Source organism: Bufo gargarizans, chromosome 10, assembly GCF_014858855.1.
Source record: "Bufo gargarizans isolate SCDJY-AF-19 chromosome 10, ASM1485885v1, whole genome shotgun sequence".
Classification (NCBI taxonomy): domain Eukaryota; kingdom Metazoa; phylum Chordata; class Amphibia; order Anura; family Bufonidae; genus Bufo; species Bufo gargarizans.
In genome coordinates this window covers 36,464,432-36,481,862 of record NC_058089.1, presented here as the reverse complement: position 1 = coordinate 36,481,862, position 17,431 = coordinate 36,464,432, and the positions used below count along the sequence as shown (strand labels likewise).

At 42.7% G+C, this 17,431-nt stretch overlaps 1 protein-coding gene across 1 annotated transcript in view; it reads right to left on the bottom strand.

Moving 5' to 3' along the window:
• Positions 1 to 340: 340 nt before the first annotated feature.
• FRMD8 (FERM domain containing 8) overlaps positions 341 to 17,431 on the bottom strand; it is a 40,388-nt gene continuing 23,297 nt past the window's right edge. Inside the window, exons 10-11 of the mRNA XM_044270086.1 lie at positions 9,824 to 10,007; positions 341 to 1,009 (exon numbers count right to left, since the gene is read on the bottom strand). Coding sequence (XP_044126021.1) covers positions 900 to 1,009; positions 9,824 to 10,007 — 294 coding nt within the window. The 3' untranslated portion in view covers positions 341 to 899. The remainder of the gene's footprint in view (positions 1,010 to 9,823; positions 10,008 to 17,431) is intronic.

The following is a 17,431-nucleotide window of genomic DNA, read 5'->3' as shown; positions in this document are numbered from 1 at the left end:
GTCTTGATGGATGCATGGAGTGTAATCAGGATCCAAGCCCGATGCCTCATACTGTGTGTTAAACACCTAAATTTCAGTTATTTCCATAAGGACTTGTGATTATCTTTGTGATGATTTATCTGCATTTCTACTTTTATTATTTTTTACAAAACAGGTTTTGTCTTTTTAACTTAATCTCACTTTTTTTCAGTTATCCCTCATGTCTACACCTATCTTCAACAGCATTATGTGTGTAAAAAACTTGCTTCTTTAATAAAGCATTGTATACGGTACATTTGGTGGCATGTTCTAATAAAGATACAGTACATAGGTAAAATAATAAACAGGTCTCAGAAACTGCAACAGTAAAGAGCAATTTATTTCAGCTTTTTTTTATTTTATTATTATATAAAAAGCATGGAGTGAACTGCAGAGGTTCAGAATCAAGTGAATATTATGTTAATTACATATATAGTAGAAATTTATTAGTGCACCAGATCACTCACATACACCTTAATGCATTGGCCAATATAGGTTTTATCATACACTGGCCTCTACATTCTCAGGTTCAGACTTGCAATACTTTCACTGTTGCAAGAAATAATTCGTGTATGACACAAAAAAAAGAGGAGTCAATTTGTGTTATATAGTAACACATATAAAGCTTGGTCAAACGAGAGATGTTTTTTGCTTTATAGAAATGTATGCAGTTAAAAAATGAACTGCAGACTATCCAGAGTAATCCTGACAACCTTGAAGGTCCATCCCTTCAGACACAGCAGTGAAATCATTAGGCACTTTTGTTAATGTTCTTAATTTTTGGCTTGGTCCATACAGTGGATATTAAAGTTTTTTTATTTTTTCTCAGTGCTTTAGAAGTCTATTTGGTCTTTGGCTTTGCAATCTACTGCAGCAAAAGGTCAGCTTTGTCCCTGGGTCTCCGCAGGCTGCACAGAGGCATAACTGTGAGTAGACTGTCGATTGAAAAAGGATGCTGCTCTCTTCGGCTTCACACGTTTAATTTCAGTACCTGAAAGAAAAGGAAGTCAAGAAATTGGCGTACGTAGCATTGTTGCAATTGCCACAAATGTACCGGTATTGTACTACAGCTCCACCTAATGGCCAGCTGACAATCACAAGCCTTTATTATGATAGCATAGCAAAGCTTTTCAAACATCAGAGACCCGCAGCACATTTCACCCTCAGATCTGACCACGGCATGAGCTGGCCGAAAGCAGGAGCTGCGCGCTCCCACTCCCGTAACAGCATTTCCCGGCCGAGATGAAACTGTTACACTGCAATAATAGCCCAAATATACCAATACAGGCCACTAGGTGGCAGCACTGTATTGTTATATTAACTTACCAGTAAAATCTCTTTCTCGCTCTTCATTAGGGGGGACACAGGAACCGTGGGTATAGCTATGTCCTCTAGGAGGCGTTGACACTAGATAAAGCTGTTAGCTCCTCCCCTGGAGAGAGAGCTTCAGTTTGTGCACTAGCAGTAGGAGAAGCAAGCCAACCAAGAAAAAACATGGAACACCAACCATGCCAAAAGACCCAACAGGGTTCAAACCAGCAACTGCCACAACTGTGGTCAAACAACAATACTGGGTGGGTGCTGTGTCCCCCAATGAAGAGCGAGAAAGAGATTTTACTGGTAAGTTATACAAAAATCTCCCTTTTCTCGCCCATATTCATTGGGGGACACAGTAACCGTGGGACGTCCAAAAGCAGTCCACAGAGAGGGAAAAACCACAGATCCATGGAAGCAAGCGTCCCTGCAGGCATCTAAGAAACAGCCGTCTGCAAGACCATGCAGGCCAAGGTAACGTCCGCCGATGCACAAGTATCCACCTGGTAACATTTTGTGAATGTATGTAAGGAGGACCAAGTAGCCGCCTTACACAACTGTGCAGCCGAAGGGCGATTCCTCCGAGATGAAGAAGCGCCAACCGCACTGGTGGAGTGAGCCGTGACACCTAAGGGCGGAACCATGCTCCGGGTGCAGGTATGGTTCAGCACTTGCAGACCGAATGCATCGTGCAATTGCCACCCTGGAGGCTGCCAATCCCTTGCGAGGACCCTCCGGATGACAAAAAGGGGTTCAGTACGCCGGAGGGGCTGAAGGCTGCCAATAATGAGCAGTGCCCTGACAACGTCCAATGATGTAACTCCCTTCCCTAGAGTGTGAAGGAGAGGGACAGTGAAGGAAGGATAATTTCTTCATTGATATGGAAGTCAGAGACCACCTTCAGAAAGAAGTAACAGGCCAGAGAACCGCCTTATCCTTGTGAGTACCCAGGAAGGGTTCTCTGCAAGAGAGCGCCCCCTAACTCGGACAGGTAGTCTGATGGATGTGATAGTCACAAGAAAATCTACCTACTAGGACAGGAGTCTGAGTGAGATCTCCCGCAATAGAAGACTGGAGCGCTGAGAGAACTATTTTCAGATCCCAAGGAGGTAGAGGACGGTACGGAAGAACCGTACGTGCCACTCCCTGAAGGAAGGTTTTTATGGGCGCCAGGGGAGCCAGAGGACGCTGGAAAAGCTGTGTCCCCAGGACAGAAGCGCCAACACCTGACCCACAAGGAACTAAGGGCTAAACCAAGGTCCAAGGATAGGACTGTGGGAAGAAAAAAATAAAATAAAATAAAAACAGTGAGGGAGATGTCCCGGCCTTTACAGAAGCCCAGAAAGGACCTCCAGGTCCTATAATAGATCTTGGGCGATTACAGGCTTCCTGGCCTTAATCATAGTGCGGATGACATCCGCCGAAAAACCCTCTCCACGTTAGAATGGCTGTTCCAATAGCCACGCCGTCAAACCAAAAGACCCTAATGCTGATGTAAGACCGGACCCTGTGAAGGAAGGTCGTCTGAGTGGTAGTGACCAAGGGACGTCTCCTAGAAGGAGAACGAGGCCGGCGTACCACGTGTGACGGCCAATCCAGAGTGACTAGGAGTTGTCGGAATGCCCTCCAACTTGATCTTTCATGGAACCCTGGGCAGGAGGGTGGGGGGGGGAAGGGGGAAAAAACACGTAAAGGAGGGAGATCCCCCGCCAAGGAGATATTAGGGCATCTACGCCGCATGCTTCTGGATCTCTTGCTCGGGAGAAAATGTGTCAGCTGTGGTGTGGATACAGTTAGCACACCCGGGACCATAGAAGGATTCCCTGTAGGAGGGGGGGGGGGGGGGGGGGGGGGGAGTGGTGGGCACCACAGCCAACCGGTCTGGACCGGAGCGTGTCTGGAAATGGGAGCCACAAAAACGAATATCCCGTGCAAATGCAGATGAGGGAAGGTAGTAACGTAGGAGCTACCACGGCTTGCGGGGTGGCTATGAACCATGAGGGAGAAGAATAGGCTAGGTCTAAGCCCATTCCCTGTCTGAGACCAGCGCTATACAGAAGTAGCCAGGAATTAAGTGACTGTTTTGAAAAACTCTGCCTGAGGAGGAAGCCAGGCAAGGGGAGTCACACTGTATTGCTAGCCCCATACCCCGCAGAGGAGGGGGCCACCCGCAGAGGCCACCAAATTCAGTACTAGAAGAGTCCACCACATGAGTAAAGAGCTGTGCAGTAAGAACCAAGTATGTAGTGGTAACGCAAAACCGCTGCCACAGTAGTAGCCAGAGCTTGCCCCCATCAGCACAAAACTGAGGGGGGGGGGGGGGGGGGGCCTGAGACTATCCGTAGAAGCCACGTACCATACAGCTCCAGATAAGTAGAGCTAACCTTAAAACCTCTACCTGGAAGGGCACTGAACAGGAACAACTGCCAAGCCAGCGCCAGGGTAGGAACCCTACCTGAGGGGATGCCCCACTGCAGCAACCACGAACTCTAGCATTAGTGAAAAACTGCACCTGTGGAGGAGAACACGCTGTAGTAGCTAAACCAGAGTGCCAGCATAACCACTTTCCCAGAGAAGGAGGAGTGGTGGATAGAGAATACAGAGTCAGTGAAACACTAGACTCGCTGGAACGTACTCACCATATACAGTTGCAAGAAAAAGTATGTGAACCCTTTGAAATTATATGGATTTCTACACAAATTGGTCATAAAACGTGATCTAATCTTCATCTAAGTCACAAAAATAGACAATCACAGTCTGCTTAAACTAATAACACACAAAGAATTAAATGTTACCATGTTTTTATTGAACACACCATGTAAACATTCACAGTGCAGGTGAAAAAAAGTATGTGAACCCCTAGACTAATGACATCTCCAACAGTTAATTGGAGTGAGGTGTCAGCCAACTGGAGTCCAATCAATGAGATGAGATTGGAGGTGTTGGTTACAGCTGCCCTGCCCTTTAAAAAACACACACACCGGTTCTGGGTTTGCCTTTCACAAGAAGCATTGCCTGATGTGAATGATGCCTCGCACAAAAGAGCTCTCAGAAGGCCTACGATTTAGAATTGTTGACTTGCATAAAGCTGGAAAGAGGTTATAAAAGTATCTCCAAAAGCCTTGCTGTTCATCAGTCCACGGTAAGACAAAGTGTCTATAAATGGAGAAAGTTCAGCACTGCTGCTACTCTCCCTAGGAGTGGCGTCCTGTAAAGATGACTGCAAGAGCACAGCGCAGACTGCTCAATGAGGTGAAGAAGAATCCTAGAGTGTCAGCTAAAGACTTACAAAAGTCTCTGGCATATGCTAACATCCATGTTAGCGAATCTACGATACGTAAAACACTAAACAAGAATGGATTTCATGGGAGGATACCACAGAGGAAGCCACTGCTGTCCCAAAAAAACATTGCTGCACGTTTACAGTTTGCACAAGAGCACCTGGATGTTCCACAGCAGTACTGGCAAAATATTCTGTGGACAGATGAAACCAAAGTTGAGTTGTTTGGAAGAAACACACAACACTATGTGTGGAGAAAAAGAGGCATAGCACACCAACATCAAAACCTCATCCCAACTGTGAAGTATGGTGGTGGGGGCATTATTGTTTGGGGCTGCTTTGCTGCGTCAGGGCCTGGACGGATTGCTATCATCGAAGGAAAAATGAATTCCCAAGTTTATCAAGACATTTTGCAGGAGAACTTAAGGCCATCTGTCCACCAGCTGAAGCTCAACAGAAGATGGGTGTTGCAATAGGACGACCCAAAGCATAGAAGTAAGTCAACAACAGAATGGCTTAAAAAGAAGAAAATACGCCTTCTGGAGTGGCCCAGTCAGAGTCCTGACCTCAACCCGACTGAGATGCTGTGGCATGACCTCAAGAAAGCGATTCACACCAGACATCCCAAGAATATTGCTGAACTAAAACAGTTCTGTAAAGAGGAATGGTCAAGAACTACTCCTGACCGTTGTGCACGTCTGATCTGCAACTACAGGAAACGTTTGGTTGAAGTTATTGCTGCCAAAGGAGGTTCAACCAGGTATTAAATCCAAGGGTTCACAAACTTTTTCCACCTGCACTGTGAATGTTTACATGGTGTGTTCAATAAAAACATGGTAACATTTAATTCTGTGTGTATTATTAGTTTAAGCAGACTGTGATTGTCTATTGTTGTGACTTAGATGAAGATCAGATAACATTTTATGACCAATTTGTGCAGAAATCCATATAATTCCAAAGGGTTCACATACTTTTTCTTGCAACTGTAAATAAGATTCACAGCAGCATGTCTGGTGTGACTGTTTAATTGGAGCCAAGAGTGCACACACAAAGAGTACGACGTTTCAGGCTACACAGTAGCCTTTATCAAGTATACCAATACAAAAAGAGGGCAAAACATATATACAGCACACTAGCCACTCCTGTGACATAGTAGAGCCAATCAACTAAGGGCTCAGTCAAATCAGCACATGTGTGTCATTTAAAATGGTCTGGGCTCCAATCAGACTGTCCATCACTAATAATAAAAACAATGTGTACCTGATATCCCAATATGCGCCATCCAATGACCTCAGCCATGTTCCTAACTCAAGGTCGGCGTCTCGACAAGCCTATTGCGCATGCCCATTGACGTCATCACATTCCGATGTGGGCAGACCAGCGTCAACAGGATCAGGGATGGAGCCGCACCCAATCCAATGACTGCGTCATATACAGCAAATCACCGCTCGAATACCAAATCACATGCGTAGTGCATCATCGGCACACGTGACCATCACATGACCAGCGAAAAGGTCCTCGATCCACCATAACCAAAGAGAATATGCAAACCTTGTGTGTGTCTAGCATCTCAAGCCACCAACATATAGATGGGGGCACAAAACATGTCTCACTCACATCCAGTCATTTTGCTGGAGGCTTCAGATAAAGGTCACCTACATATCCCTACATGCCTTATGACGGATAGTTCTAATCAAGTAGTCACCAGACATCGGCTTGAGCGATCAAAAATATACCCAAAAAGGGAGAAATAATTAAAGTGCAAATAAAGTTGTAAACAATTCTACCTGAAATACCGTATAAAATCCTACTATACTGAATCGGACAGCAATATATGAAGATGTTCTACCTATCTACACTGCTTACATTAAATTCAATGTTAAGTCCCTGGGGTTGTAAGGATTGTAAAGTGAAGATCCATTTTAACTCTTTCTTTTTCAACATACGTTCCCTATCTCCACCTCTTTTGGGAACCTGAACAGAGTCGATGACCCGAAATCTCAGTTGGCTGACAGTGTCCACAATCAATGAAATGTTTAGCCACCGGCTTGTCTATCATTTTTTTTCCCGATAGTACTTTTGTGTTTGTTGATACGCTCTCTGATCTCAATGGTCGTTTCTCCCACATAGATCAAACTGCAGGGGCAAACGATCATGTATATGACAAACTTAGACCGGCACGTGTAATTTTCTGTGATATTGATTTTTTTGCCACTATATGGGTAAACAAAAAAGTGTTACCTTTTAGCATATTCCCACAGTTGCAACAACCCAAACAAGGGAAATTCCCTGTCTTTCTGGGCTTCAGATACGTCTGACCCCCTCTACTAACATCACCAATGTCGGTCTTAATAAGCTTGTCATGCAGATTAGTACCCCGTTTGTATGCCATTAATGGCGGGTTGTCAAATTCACTTACTGTAGGTAGGCCCCTGTGTAAGATTTGCCACTCCTTTCTCAGAATCTCTGCTATGTCAGCACTAGGATTGCCATACGTGGATACAAACGGGATATGTCCAACATTCCTTCTCCTAGGTGAAGCCTGAAAGGATGTACACTGTAAACCAAGGAGACTTAACAACCTGTCTGGATATCTCCTGTTGGAAAATGTATTACCCATCTCATCAATGCGGTTCATGAACATGTCACCATCAGATACCACTCGTCTCACGCGCAGCATCTGGCTCCAAGGTAAGGAGTCAAGCATGCGACGTGGATGATTACGGTAGTTTCTTAAGAGATTGTTCCCATCTGTCTGCTTTTTGTACAAATCCGTTTTTAACTCTCCTCCCTCACGGTATACCCTGACATCAAGAAACTGCAACTCCTCGGAGGAGGCCGTCACAGTGAACTGAAGCCCGGGTACCCCATTGGTGAGGTGTGGGTGAAACTCATTCAGGGAGTCCAACGAGCCACTCCAAATCATGAAAATGTCGTCGATGTAGCGCCACCAACACAGGACCCACTGATGAAAACATGATGCATATACCAGTTTGTCCTCGACCTCTGCCATGAACATGTTGGCATAAGTTGGTGCCACTCTGGTGCCCGCCCGATCACAATGACATAATAGTACGTTAAAATGCAGGAATGCACCTGCCGCCATTACGTACCATTACGGCATATGTCGGGAAGGGGTTAAAGAAAAGACAAACACCTAACAGTACTCCAGACAAAAAAAAAAAAATATTTCAAGGAGCCATTGGCTCCTAACCTTAAAAATTTTGGAGCCAAATTAAATTTTTAGTCGCCAAAATTAAAATACATATAATATCGCTGGGATGCTTAGGAGAATGAGTTTTATAAGCCGAAGCCCACACAGTTAAAGTGGTTGTGCGCTTATTTCCATGACCTGTCAGACTAGCCAGATTTGTGTTGGTAATCCCTAGGTGCTGGGTCCGGTCTCATTCACTTCCAGGCCTCCGCTGCTTGTCTTCTTTTTTTAAAATCTCATCCAAACAAAAACTTTCGTTGACAGAGTAAGGGCTCATGCACACGAACGTATTTTCTTTCTGTGTCCGTTCCATTTTTTTTTGCGGACCGTATGCGGAACCATTCACTTCAATGGGTCCGCAAAAGAAAAGAAAGTTACTCTGTGTGCATTCGGTTTCCGTATGTCGTATTCTGTTCCGCAAAAAAATAAAAATAGAACATGTCCTATTATTGTCCGCATTACGGACAAGGATAGTACTGTTCTATCAGGGGCCAGCTGTTCCATTGCGCAAAATAAGAAATGCACACAGATGTCAGCCTAATTTTTGCGGACCGGAAAATGCATATGGTCCTGTGCATGAGCCCTAAAGCACATCATTTAGATTTGGATGCCATGTTCTCCTCTCCAACCTTTTAGCCACTAAGAGGCGCTGGGGTACAACCCCTCTTACCCTCAACCAGGAGTACAGCACCAAGCTACACTGACATATTGTAACAAACCCACAGTTCTGTCACCAGGATGGGTTTTCAGCCTCTGTACATATGCGTTTTTGTCACTGTGTGTTACTACCTCCCTATTTTCAAACTCTCCGCTTGTAGTCAGCCACCCGGACACTGAAAACTATCTTAACCTTCTACTTATTACAGCTGAGGTTCCGTTAAAATGTATCGGTGTAGATAAAGCATGGTGTTTACCACTGGATTGCAGGTTTTGGATGTAAGCATCTGCATTCACTGTATTCATCTTTAATTTGATGAAGTGTGGCAAGAGGAAAGGGAGGGAGTTCCATTTTGAAGATAAAGGTTTGTCTGGACTGGCCACCGTCGATATGCAGAGTGTAGGCCACTACCAGCACGTCCCTTCACAAGAACATGCAATTTTATTTGCACAGCAAAACGCTCACCCAGCACACAACATGGCCAGTTCCCTTCTCAGGTTCTATGTGCACGCCAGCCGGGACAACACACAGGTGACGCTTGTTCCGCCCACCACACTCACAAGCCAATCAGTGAGCAGGACACAGGAGGAAACTCACAACCGTCCAATAGAAACGAGTGTTGTTTGTGCAGTAGCGAATACACGTGAACAGGCGGTGACCACGCGAGCGAATGGGGAGCACAAGATGCGGGAACCTAAGCCCCGACCACCCTCTTTGCCAGGTAGTAGTGAGGGGCGGGTGGATCTTCACCCAGCAGCGTGTGTCTGCTGGATGAAATTTCTTAAAGAGGCAAGCAGTGGAGGGTCTAGGCGCAAATGACTACAAGACTACAAAGTCTTGTCGCCATTTTGTAATTCTAAGTCACATTGCATACCATTTTGGTCGCCATCTGAGCGCTGACCTAATCTGTGAAGAGAGCGGCTCCAAAGTTAAGCTGCACTTAACTGTGACACAGCTGAAAATATCCCTAAAATTCAGCAGTTTTTGCACTGACCAATAGGCCTAAAATAGGTCAAGACTTCCTGTTCTGTAAATGTAACTTTTCAGTAGCCATCTCATTATCATCACAGGCAGGATTACAATAACAGGTATTACATTTAAACTGCATAATTTTAGGATTTTTTTTAAATATAACGACATGGAAAATTATGAAAATAAGTAAAAAATTTGAACATACAAACTTGATTTAAAACAATAGTTCATTTTTTGATGACACATTGCCTTTAAAGGGTTTCTACCACCTCATTTGGACCTAATAAGCTGTCAGACACAGCTAATTGGGTCCAAATTAGGTGGTAGAAACGCTTTAATGCTTCTCTTCTGCCAGCTTGTGACTTACCGTCATCAACATAATCTATTGTAGTTAGATCTTTAATGCGATTGCACAACACACTTTCCTGTCTGCGTAGCTTGGTGCGTTTCTCCGAAATGTGTGAATTCCCAGGAATAGTTTCTGGAGATGGCAAGTCAACACCTTGACTGAGCTCTATGCAATACTCAATCAAGCCACTCATCAGCTCAGCCTGTAATAAAAGAAAATGAAAATCATTCATAATAGTCAAAGTTTTGAATAGGATAAGGTTATACTATATATTGGAATTAGTACAGAACATAAACAATACTTATAATCATTTTATAAACCGGAAATAGCAGACATTACAATTCCTATAAGGGTTGAGTTTATTTTCCTTTGCACCAGGAATGCCATACCAAAATCCACACAATGCAGTAGTATGGGGGCATAACCAGGAATTTATATCCTTCCAGAAGATAAGAAAATATGTGACACCCTCATAAATTTTTAATTGTCATTTCAAGGGCAGTGAGTTAAGTGATTTTGTAACATACTTTATTAGGGAAATAAAGTATAACCTTTATAGCCTGTAAAGTGTCCACTTAGAAACCCTCTAACCGGGCATCGCTATGCAGAATCTGTCTTCAGCGTCTATTGTATGCATAAGATGGCTAACCAAGATGCAGAGGCAGACTTCTCAGTCTGCCTCTCGCTGTCCCAGCACCTGCCTCCCTCCATATCCGGATCCTATTTCATCACTTAAAGTCCCTGCCTATTTTAACTGTCAGTGCTGATGGCTTCCAGCCCTGCTTCTCTATCTTCCCAGCACGTCCCTGGTTAATAAGTGAGCCCTGGGAAGATCTAGGGGTCCAGAGCTGCCAGCAGTCAGTGTAGACACTAATTGCCACACATGGAAGCACAGTACAGTCGTGGCCAAAAGTTTTGAGAATGACACAAATATTAGTTTTCACCAAGTTTGCTGCTAAACTGCTTTTAGATCTTTGTTTCAGTTGTTTCTGTGATGTAGTGAAATATAATTACACGCACTTCATACGTTTCAAAGACTTATGGACAATTACATGACATTTATGCAAAGAGTCAGTATTTGCAGTGTTGGCCCTCTACAATTCGACTGGGCATGCTCTCAATCAACTTCTGGGCCAATTCCTGACTGATAGCAACCCATTCTTTCATAATCACTTCTTGGAGTTTGTCAGAATTAGTGGGTTTTTGTTTGTCCACCCGCCTCTTGAGGATTGACCACAAGTTCTCAATGGGATTAAGATCTGGGGAGTTTCCAGGCCATGGATCCAAAATGTCAACGTTTTGGTCCCCGAGCCACTTAGTTATCACTTTTGCCTTATGGCACGGTGCTCCATCGTGCTATAAAATGCATTGTTCTTCACCAAACTGTTGTTGGATTGTTGGAAGAAGTTGCTGTTGGAGGGTGTTTTGGTGCCATTCTTTATTCATGGCTGTGTTTTTGGGCAAAATTGTGAGTGAGCCCACTCCCTTGGATCAGAAGCAACCCCACACATGAATGGTCTCAGGATGCTTTACTGTTGGCATGACACAGGACTGATGGTAGCGCTCACCTTTTCTTCTCTGGACAAGCCTTTTTCCTGATGCCCCAAACAATCGGAAAGAGGCTTCATTGGAGAATATGACTTTGCCCCAGTCCACAGCAGTCCATTCACCATATTTTCTGCAGAAGATCAATCTGTCCCTGATGTTTTTTTTGGAGAGAAGTGGCTTCTTTGCTGCCCTTCTTGACACCAGGCCATCTTCCAAAAGTCTTCGCCTCACTGTGCGTGCAGATGCGCTCACACCTGCCTGCTACCATTCCTGAGCAAGCTCTGCACTGGTGACACTCCCATCCCGCAGCTGAATCCTTTTTAGGAGACGATCCTGGCGCTTGCTGGACTTTCTTGGACGCCCTGAAGCCTTCTTAACAAGAATTGAACCTCTTTCCTTGAAGTTCTTGATGATCCTATAAATTGTTGATTGAGGTGCAATCTTAGTAGCCACAATATCCTTGCCTGTGAAGCCATTTTTATGCAACGCAATAATGGCTGCACGCGTTTCTCTGCAGGTCACCATGGTTAACAATGGAAGAACAATGATTTCAAGCATCACCCTCCTTTTAACAGGTCAAGTCTGCCATTTTAACCCAATCAGTCTGACATAATGATCTCCAGCCTTGTGCTCGTCAACATTCTCACCTGAGTTAACAAGACGATTACTGAAATGATCTCAGCAGGTCCTTTAATGACAGCAATGAAATGCAGTGGAAAGGTTTTTTGGGGATTAAGTTAATTTTCATGGCAAAGAAGGACTATGCAATTCATCTGATCACTCTTCATAACATTCTGGAGTATATGCAAATTGCTATTATGAAAATTTAGCAACTTTTCCAATTTCCAATATTTATGTAATTCTCAAAACTTTTGGCCATATAATAAGTGCTAGGAAGGTAGAGAACAGGAGGGCTGCCAACGATCAGAACTGGAAGCAAATGAAAAGGGCAGAGACTCATAAAATACATATTAAAATATATGTTCTATATCTGTAGGGGGCAGAATACAGTTTCTATAAGACCGAGTTCACACGGGCGAAATTTCTGCGCGGGTGCAATGCGTGAGGTGAACGCATTGCACCTGCACTGAATCCTGACCCATTCATTTCTATGGGGCTGTGCACATGAGCGGTGATTTTCACGCACCACTTGTGCGTTGCGTGAAAATCGCAGCATGCTCTATATAGTGCGTTTATCACGAAACGCAGGCCCTATAGAAGTGAATGGGGCTGAGTGAAAATTGCAAGCATCCGCAAGCAAGTGTGGATGTGGTGCGATTTTCACGCATGGTTGCTAAGATGACAGTCTAATTCACTGTATTATTTTCCCTTCTAACATGGTTATAAGGGAAAATAGCATTCTTTAATACAGAATGCTTAGTAGAAGGTCAATTGAGGGTTAAAAAAAATAAAATAAAAATTAACTCACCTGTGGTGACGTCAGGGTGATGGACCATGTGATGTGACGTCACCACAGGTCCTTTAGCCGGCAGCTCATGATTAAAGAAATAAGGAGAAGGTGAGTTAATTTTTATTTATTTTTTAAACCTCAATTGACCTTCTACTAAGTGTTCTGTATTAAAGAACGCTATTGTTTTCCCTTATAACCATGTTATAAGGGAAAATAATTACATCTACACAACACCGAACCCAAACTTGAAGTGAAGAAGTTCGGGTCTGGGTACCCCAGTCAGTTTTTTATCACGCGCGTGAAAAACGGATTGCACCCGTGCGATAAAAACTGAACAACGGAATGCAATCGCAGTCAAAACTGACTGCAATTGGGTACCTACTCGCGCGGGTTTGCCGCAATAGACCCGGGACGCATCCTGAACAAATCAGCCACACCCGTGTGAACTCAGCCTAAGGGTTGAGTCTATTTTCCTTTGCACCAGGAATGCCATACCTAAAACCACACAATGCAGTAGTATGGGGGCAAGCCGAGTGTTAATGCATAACCAGGAATTTTTATCCATCCAGAAGATTAGAAAATGTGTGACACCCTCTTAAATTGCACTGACTGGTGGCAGCTCTGCACCCCTATATGTTCCCAGGACTTACTAGTTAACCAGGGATGTGCTGGGAACATAGAGAGAAACAGGGCTGCAAGCCATTAGCACTGGCATATCAAACAGGCAGGGACTTTAAAGGGGTTGTCTCACTTCAGTAAGTGGCATTTTATGTAGAGGAAGTTATTACAAGCTACTCACTAATATATTGTTAATATCCGTTGCTTCCTGGATTCATTTTTCCATTACATTATATACTGCTCGTTTCCATGGTTACAGATCACTTTGGAATCCATCAGTGATGGTCGTACTTCCACGGTGGTCTGTAACCATGGAAACGAGCAGTGTATAATGTGATGGAAAAATTAATCCAGGCAGCAAAGGAAGCAATATGGATAATCCCAATACATTAGTAACTTCCTTGTATTAACTTCCTCTACATGATAACGCCACTTGCTAAAGTGAGACAACCCCTTTAAGTAAAAAAGCTTGTAAAATAGAAGAGTTTTGATCTATATTGCCATTTATTAATACAAAAGCACCTATATAATAAAAGTGCAATCCCAGTTATGGAACACTCCTTATATTCTCTCTCTTTTGTCTTTATATAGTAAGTAGTCGGGACTAGGAAAACTGTGAAGCAGGTCGTGCTACGCTGCTTCCCTAACTCCCATTCAATTTTATGGGAACCATCGTTTACCATCTTATTGTCAATTCCAGAGCAAGGTGTGGGTGCCACAGCACCTTCGCTCCAGTTGTCGTGGCGGTTATAGCACATACCCTCCCAAAGTTCACAACTTCCGCTAGAAATAGTTTTTTTTATGGAAATAGCAAAAGTATGGCAAAATATCTAAGGATATAGCTAAATACAGTTGTGCAATAGATATAACCACAGCAATCTGCTTATTTAACACGTTAAGGACCTATGACGAGTATACTCGTCATGGCATTAAAATGTCACCATGTCTGCAGACATGGTGACAGCGCTGAGTGCCCGGCTGTTGCACACAGCCAGGCACCCAGGGTCAATGCCGAGGGGGATCCTGTGACCCCCCCCGTATCAACGATCGCTGCAAACCGCAGGTCAATTCAGACCTACGGTTTATAGCGCTTTCTGCAGTTTCTGATCCCAAACTAACAGAAAAACTTTAAAATGCCCAAACAAAATTTATTTTATGCAGCGGGTGGTGCAGGGGGGAGGGGTGTGTGTGGTGTGTGATGGTGTTGCAGGCGGGATCGTTATCCCCAGCCCGCCTCCCCCTGGTGTTCAGTGGGTATACCAGATTGCTGACACTCTGGTATAAACGGCTGACATCTGTGCTGCGATGTCAGCCGTTTAACCCTTTCCATACGGACCGCGGTAAGGAAAGGGTCAACAGTCAGGGAGCTCCCTCCTTCCCCTTCTGCTAAGTTGTGGCAGACGGGGAAGGTTCCCATGGCAACAGGGCGCCTTCTCAGGCATCCTGCTGTCCATGGTGCTGAACAGATCTGTGCTAAAGGCATAGATCTGTTCAGACAAAGAGTAAGTAAAATACAGTACAATACACTATATAGTGTACTGTACTGTATTATACAGACATCAGACCCACTGGATCTTCAAGAACCAAGTGGGTCTGGATAAAAAAAAAAAAATGTAAAATAGTAAAAATAAAAAAACACATTTATCACTGAATAAAAAAATAAAATAAAATACACTACACATGTTAGGTATTGCCGCGTCCGTAACAACCTGATCTATAAAACGGTCATGTTAATTTCCCCACCTGGTGAACGCCATAAAAATAAAAAAATAAAAAACTATGAGGAAATTGAAATATTGCCTGCCTTACTTCCCCAAAAAGGTAATAAAAGAGATGAAAAAGTTGCATGTACGCCAAAATAGTACCAATAAAACCGTCAACTCATCCTGCAAAAAATGAGCCCCTACATGAGACAATGCCCCCCCCCCCCCAAAAAAAAACAAAAACAACTATGGGTCTCAGACTATGGAGACACTATAACATGATTTTTGTTTCAAAAATGATATTATTGTGTAAAACTTACATAAATAAAAAGTATACATATTAGGTATCGCCACGTCCGTATCGACCAGCTCTATAATAATATCACATGAACTAACCCCTCAGATAAACACCGTAAAAAAAAAAAAAACTGTGCTAAATAAACAATTTTTTGTCACCTTACATCACAAAAAGTGTAATAGCAAGCGATCAAAAAGTCATCTCATCCCGCAAAAATCATACCCTACCCAAGATAATCCCCCAAAAACTGAAAAAACTAAGGCTCTTAGACTATGGAAACACTAAAACATGATTTTTTTTGTTTCAAAAATAAATTCATTGTGTAAAACTTACATAAATAAAAAATAATAAAAAAATTGTATACACATTAGGTATTGCCGCGTCCGTATCGAACCGGCAATATCACATGACCTAACCCCGCAGGTGAACACCATAAAAAAAAAAAACTGTGTAAAAAGCGCAATTTTTTGTCATCTTATGTTACAAAAAGTGCAATAGCAAGCGATCAAAAAGTCATATGCACCCCAAAATAGTGCCAATCAAACCATCATCTCATCCCACAAAAAATGAGACCCTACCTAAGATAATCGCCTAAAAACTGAAAAAACTATGGCTCTCAGAGACACGGAAACACTAAAACATGATTTTTTTGGTTTCAAAAACGAAATCATGAAAATGAAACTTACATAAACAAAAACAAAAAATAAATTGTATACATATTAGGTATTGCCGCGCCCGTGACAACCTGCTCTATAAAAATACCACATGATCTAACCTGTCATATGAATGTTGTAAATATATATATAAAAATAAAAAAAAATAAAAAAAAATGTGCCAAAAAAGCTATTTCTTGTTACCTTGCCTCACAAAAAGTGTAATATAGAGCAACCAAAAATCATATGTACCCTAAACTAGTACCAACAAAACTTCCACCCTATCCCGTAGTTTATAAAATGGGGTCACTTTTTTGGAGTTTCTACTCTAGGGGTGCATCAGGGGGGCTTCAAATGGGACATGGTGTCCAAAAAAAACTGTCTAGCAAAATCTGCCTTCCAAAAACCGTATGGCATTCCTTTCCTTCTGCGCCCTGCTGTGTGCCCGGACAGCAGTTTACGACCACATATGGGGTGTTTCTGTAAACTACAGATTCAGGGCCATAAATAATGAGTTTTGTTTGGCTGTTAACCCTTGCTTTGTAACTGGAAAAAAATAAATAAATAAATAAATAAATAAATAGTAAAATAGAAAATTTGCCAAAAAATAGAAATTCTGAAATTTCATCTCTATTTGCCAATAACTCTTGTGGAACACCTAAAGGGTTAACGACGTTTGTAAAATCAATTTTGAATACCTTGAGGGGTGTAGTTTCTAGAGGGGGGTCATTTTTGGGTGGTTTCTATCATGTAAGCTTCACAAAGTGACTTCAGACCTGAACTGGTCCTTAAAAAGTTGGTTTTTGAAATTTTAAGATTTACTTCTAAAACTTCTAAGCCTTGTAATATCTGCAAAAAATAAAATATCATTCCCAAAATGATCCAAACATGAAGTAGACATATGGGGAATGTAAAGTAATAACTATTTTTGGAGGTATTACTATGTATTATAGAAGTAGAGAAATTGAAACTTAAAAATTTGCAAATTTTTCCAAATTTTTGGTAAATTTGGTATTTTTTTATAAATAAAAATGATTATTTTTTTACTTCATTTTACCAGTGTCATGAAGTACAATACGTGACGAAAAAACAATCTCAGAATGGCCTGGATAAGTCAAAGCGTTTTAAAGTTATCACCACATGAAGTGACACTGGTCAGATTTGCAAAAAATGGCCTGGTCCTTAAGGTGAAAATGAGCCCGGTCCTTAAAGGGGTTGTCCGGGATTGGGGACATTACTCTAATAGTACAAGTGTGGCATACACATTACATACAAGCAGGTAGTACCTTTGGCACAGATTTCTGCAGCCCCGTTTTCATCTTTGAAATTCGTGGCCGGAAGTTACTGTTTTCTTCTCCTCAGTGACGTACCGGGTCCCTTGGAGGCAAGCAAAGC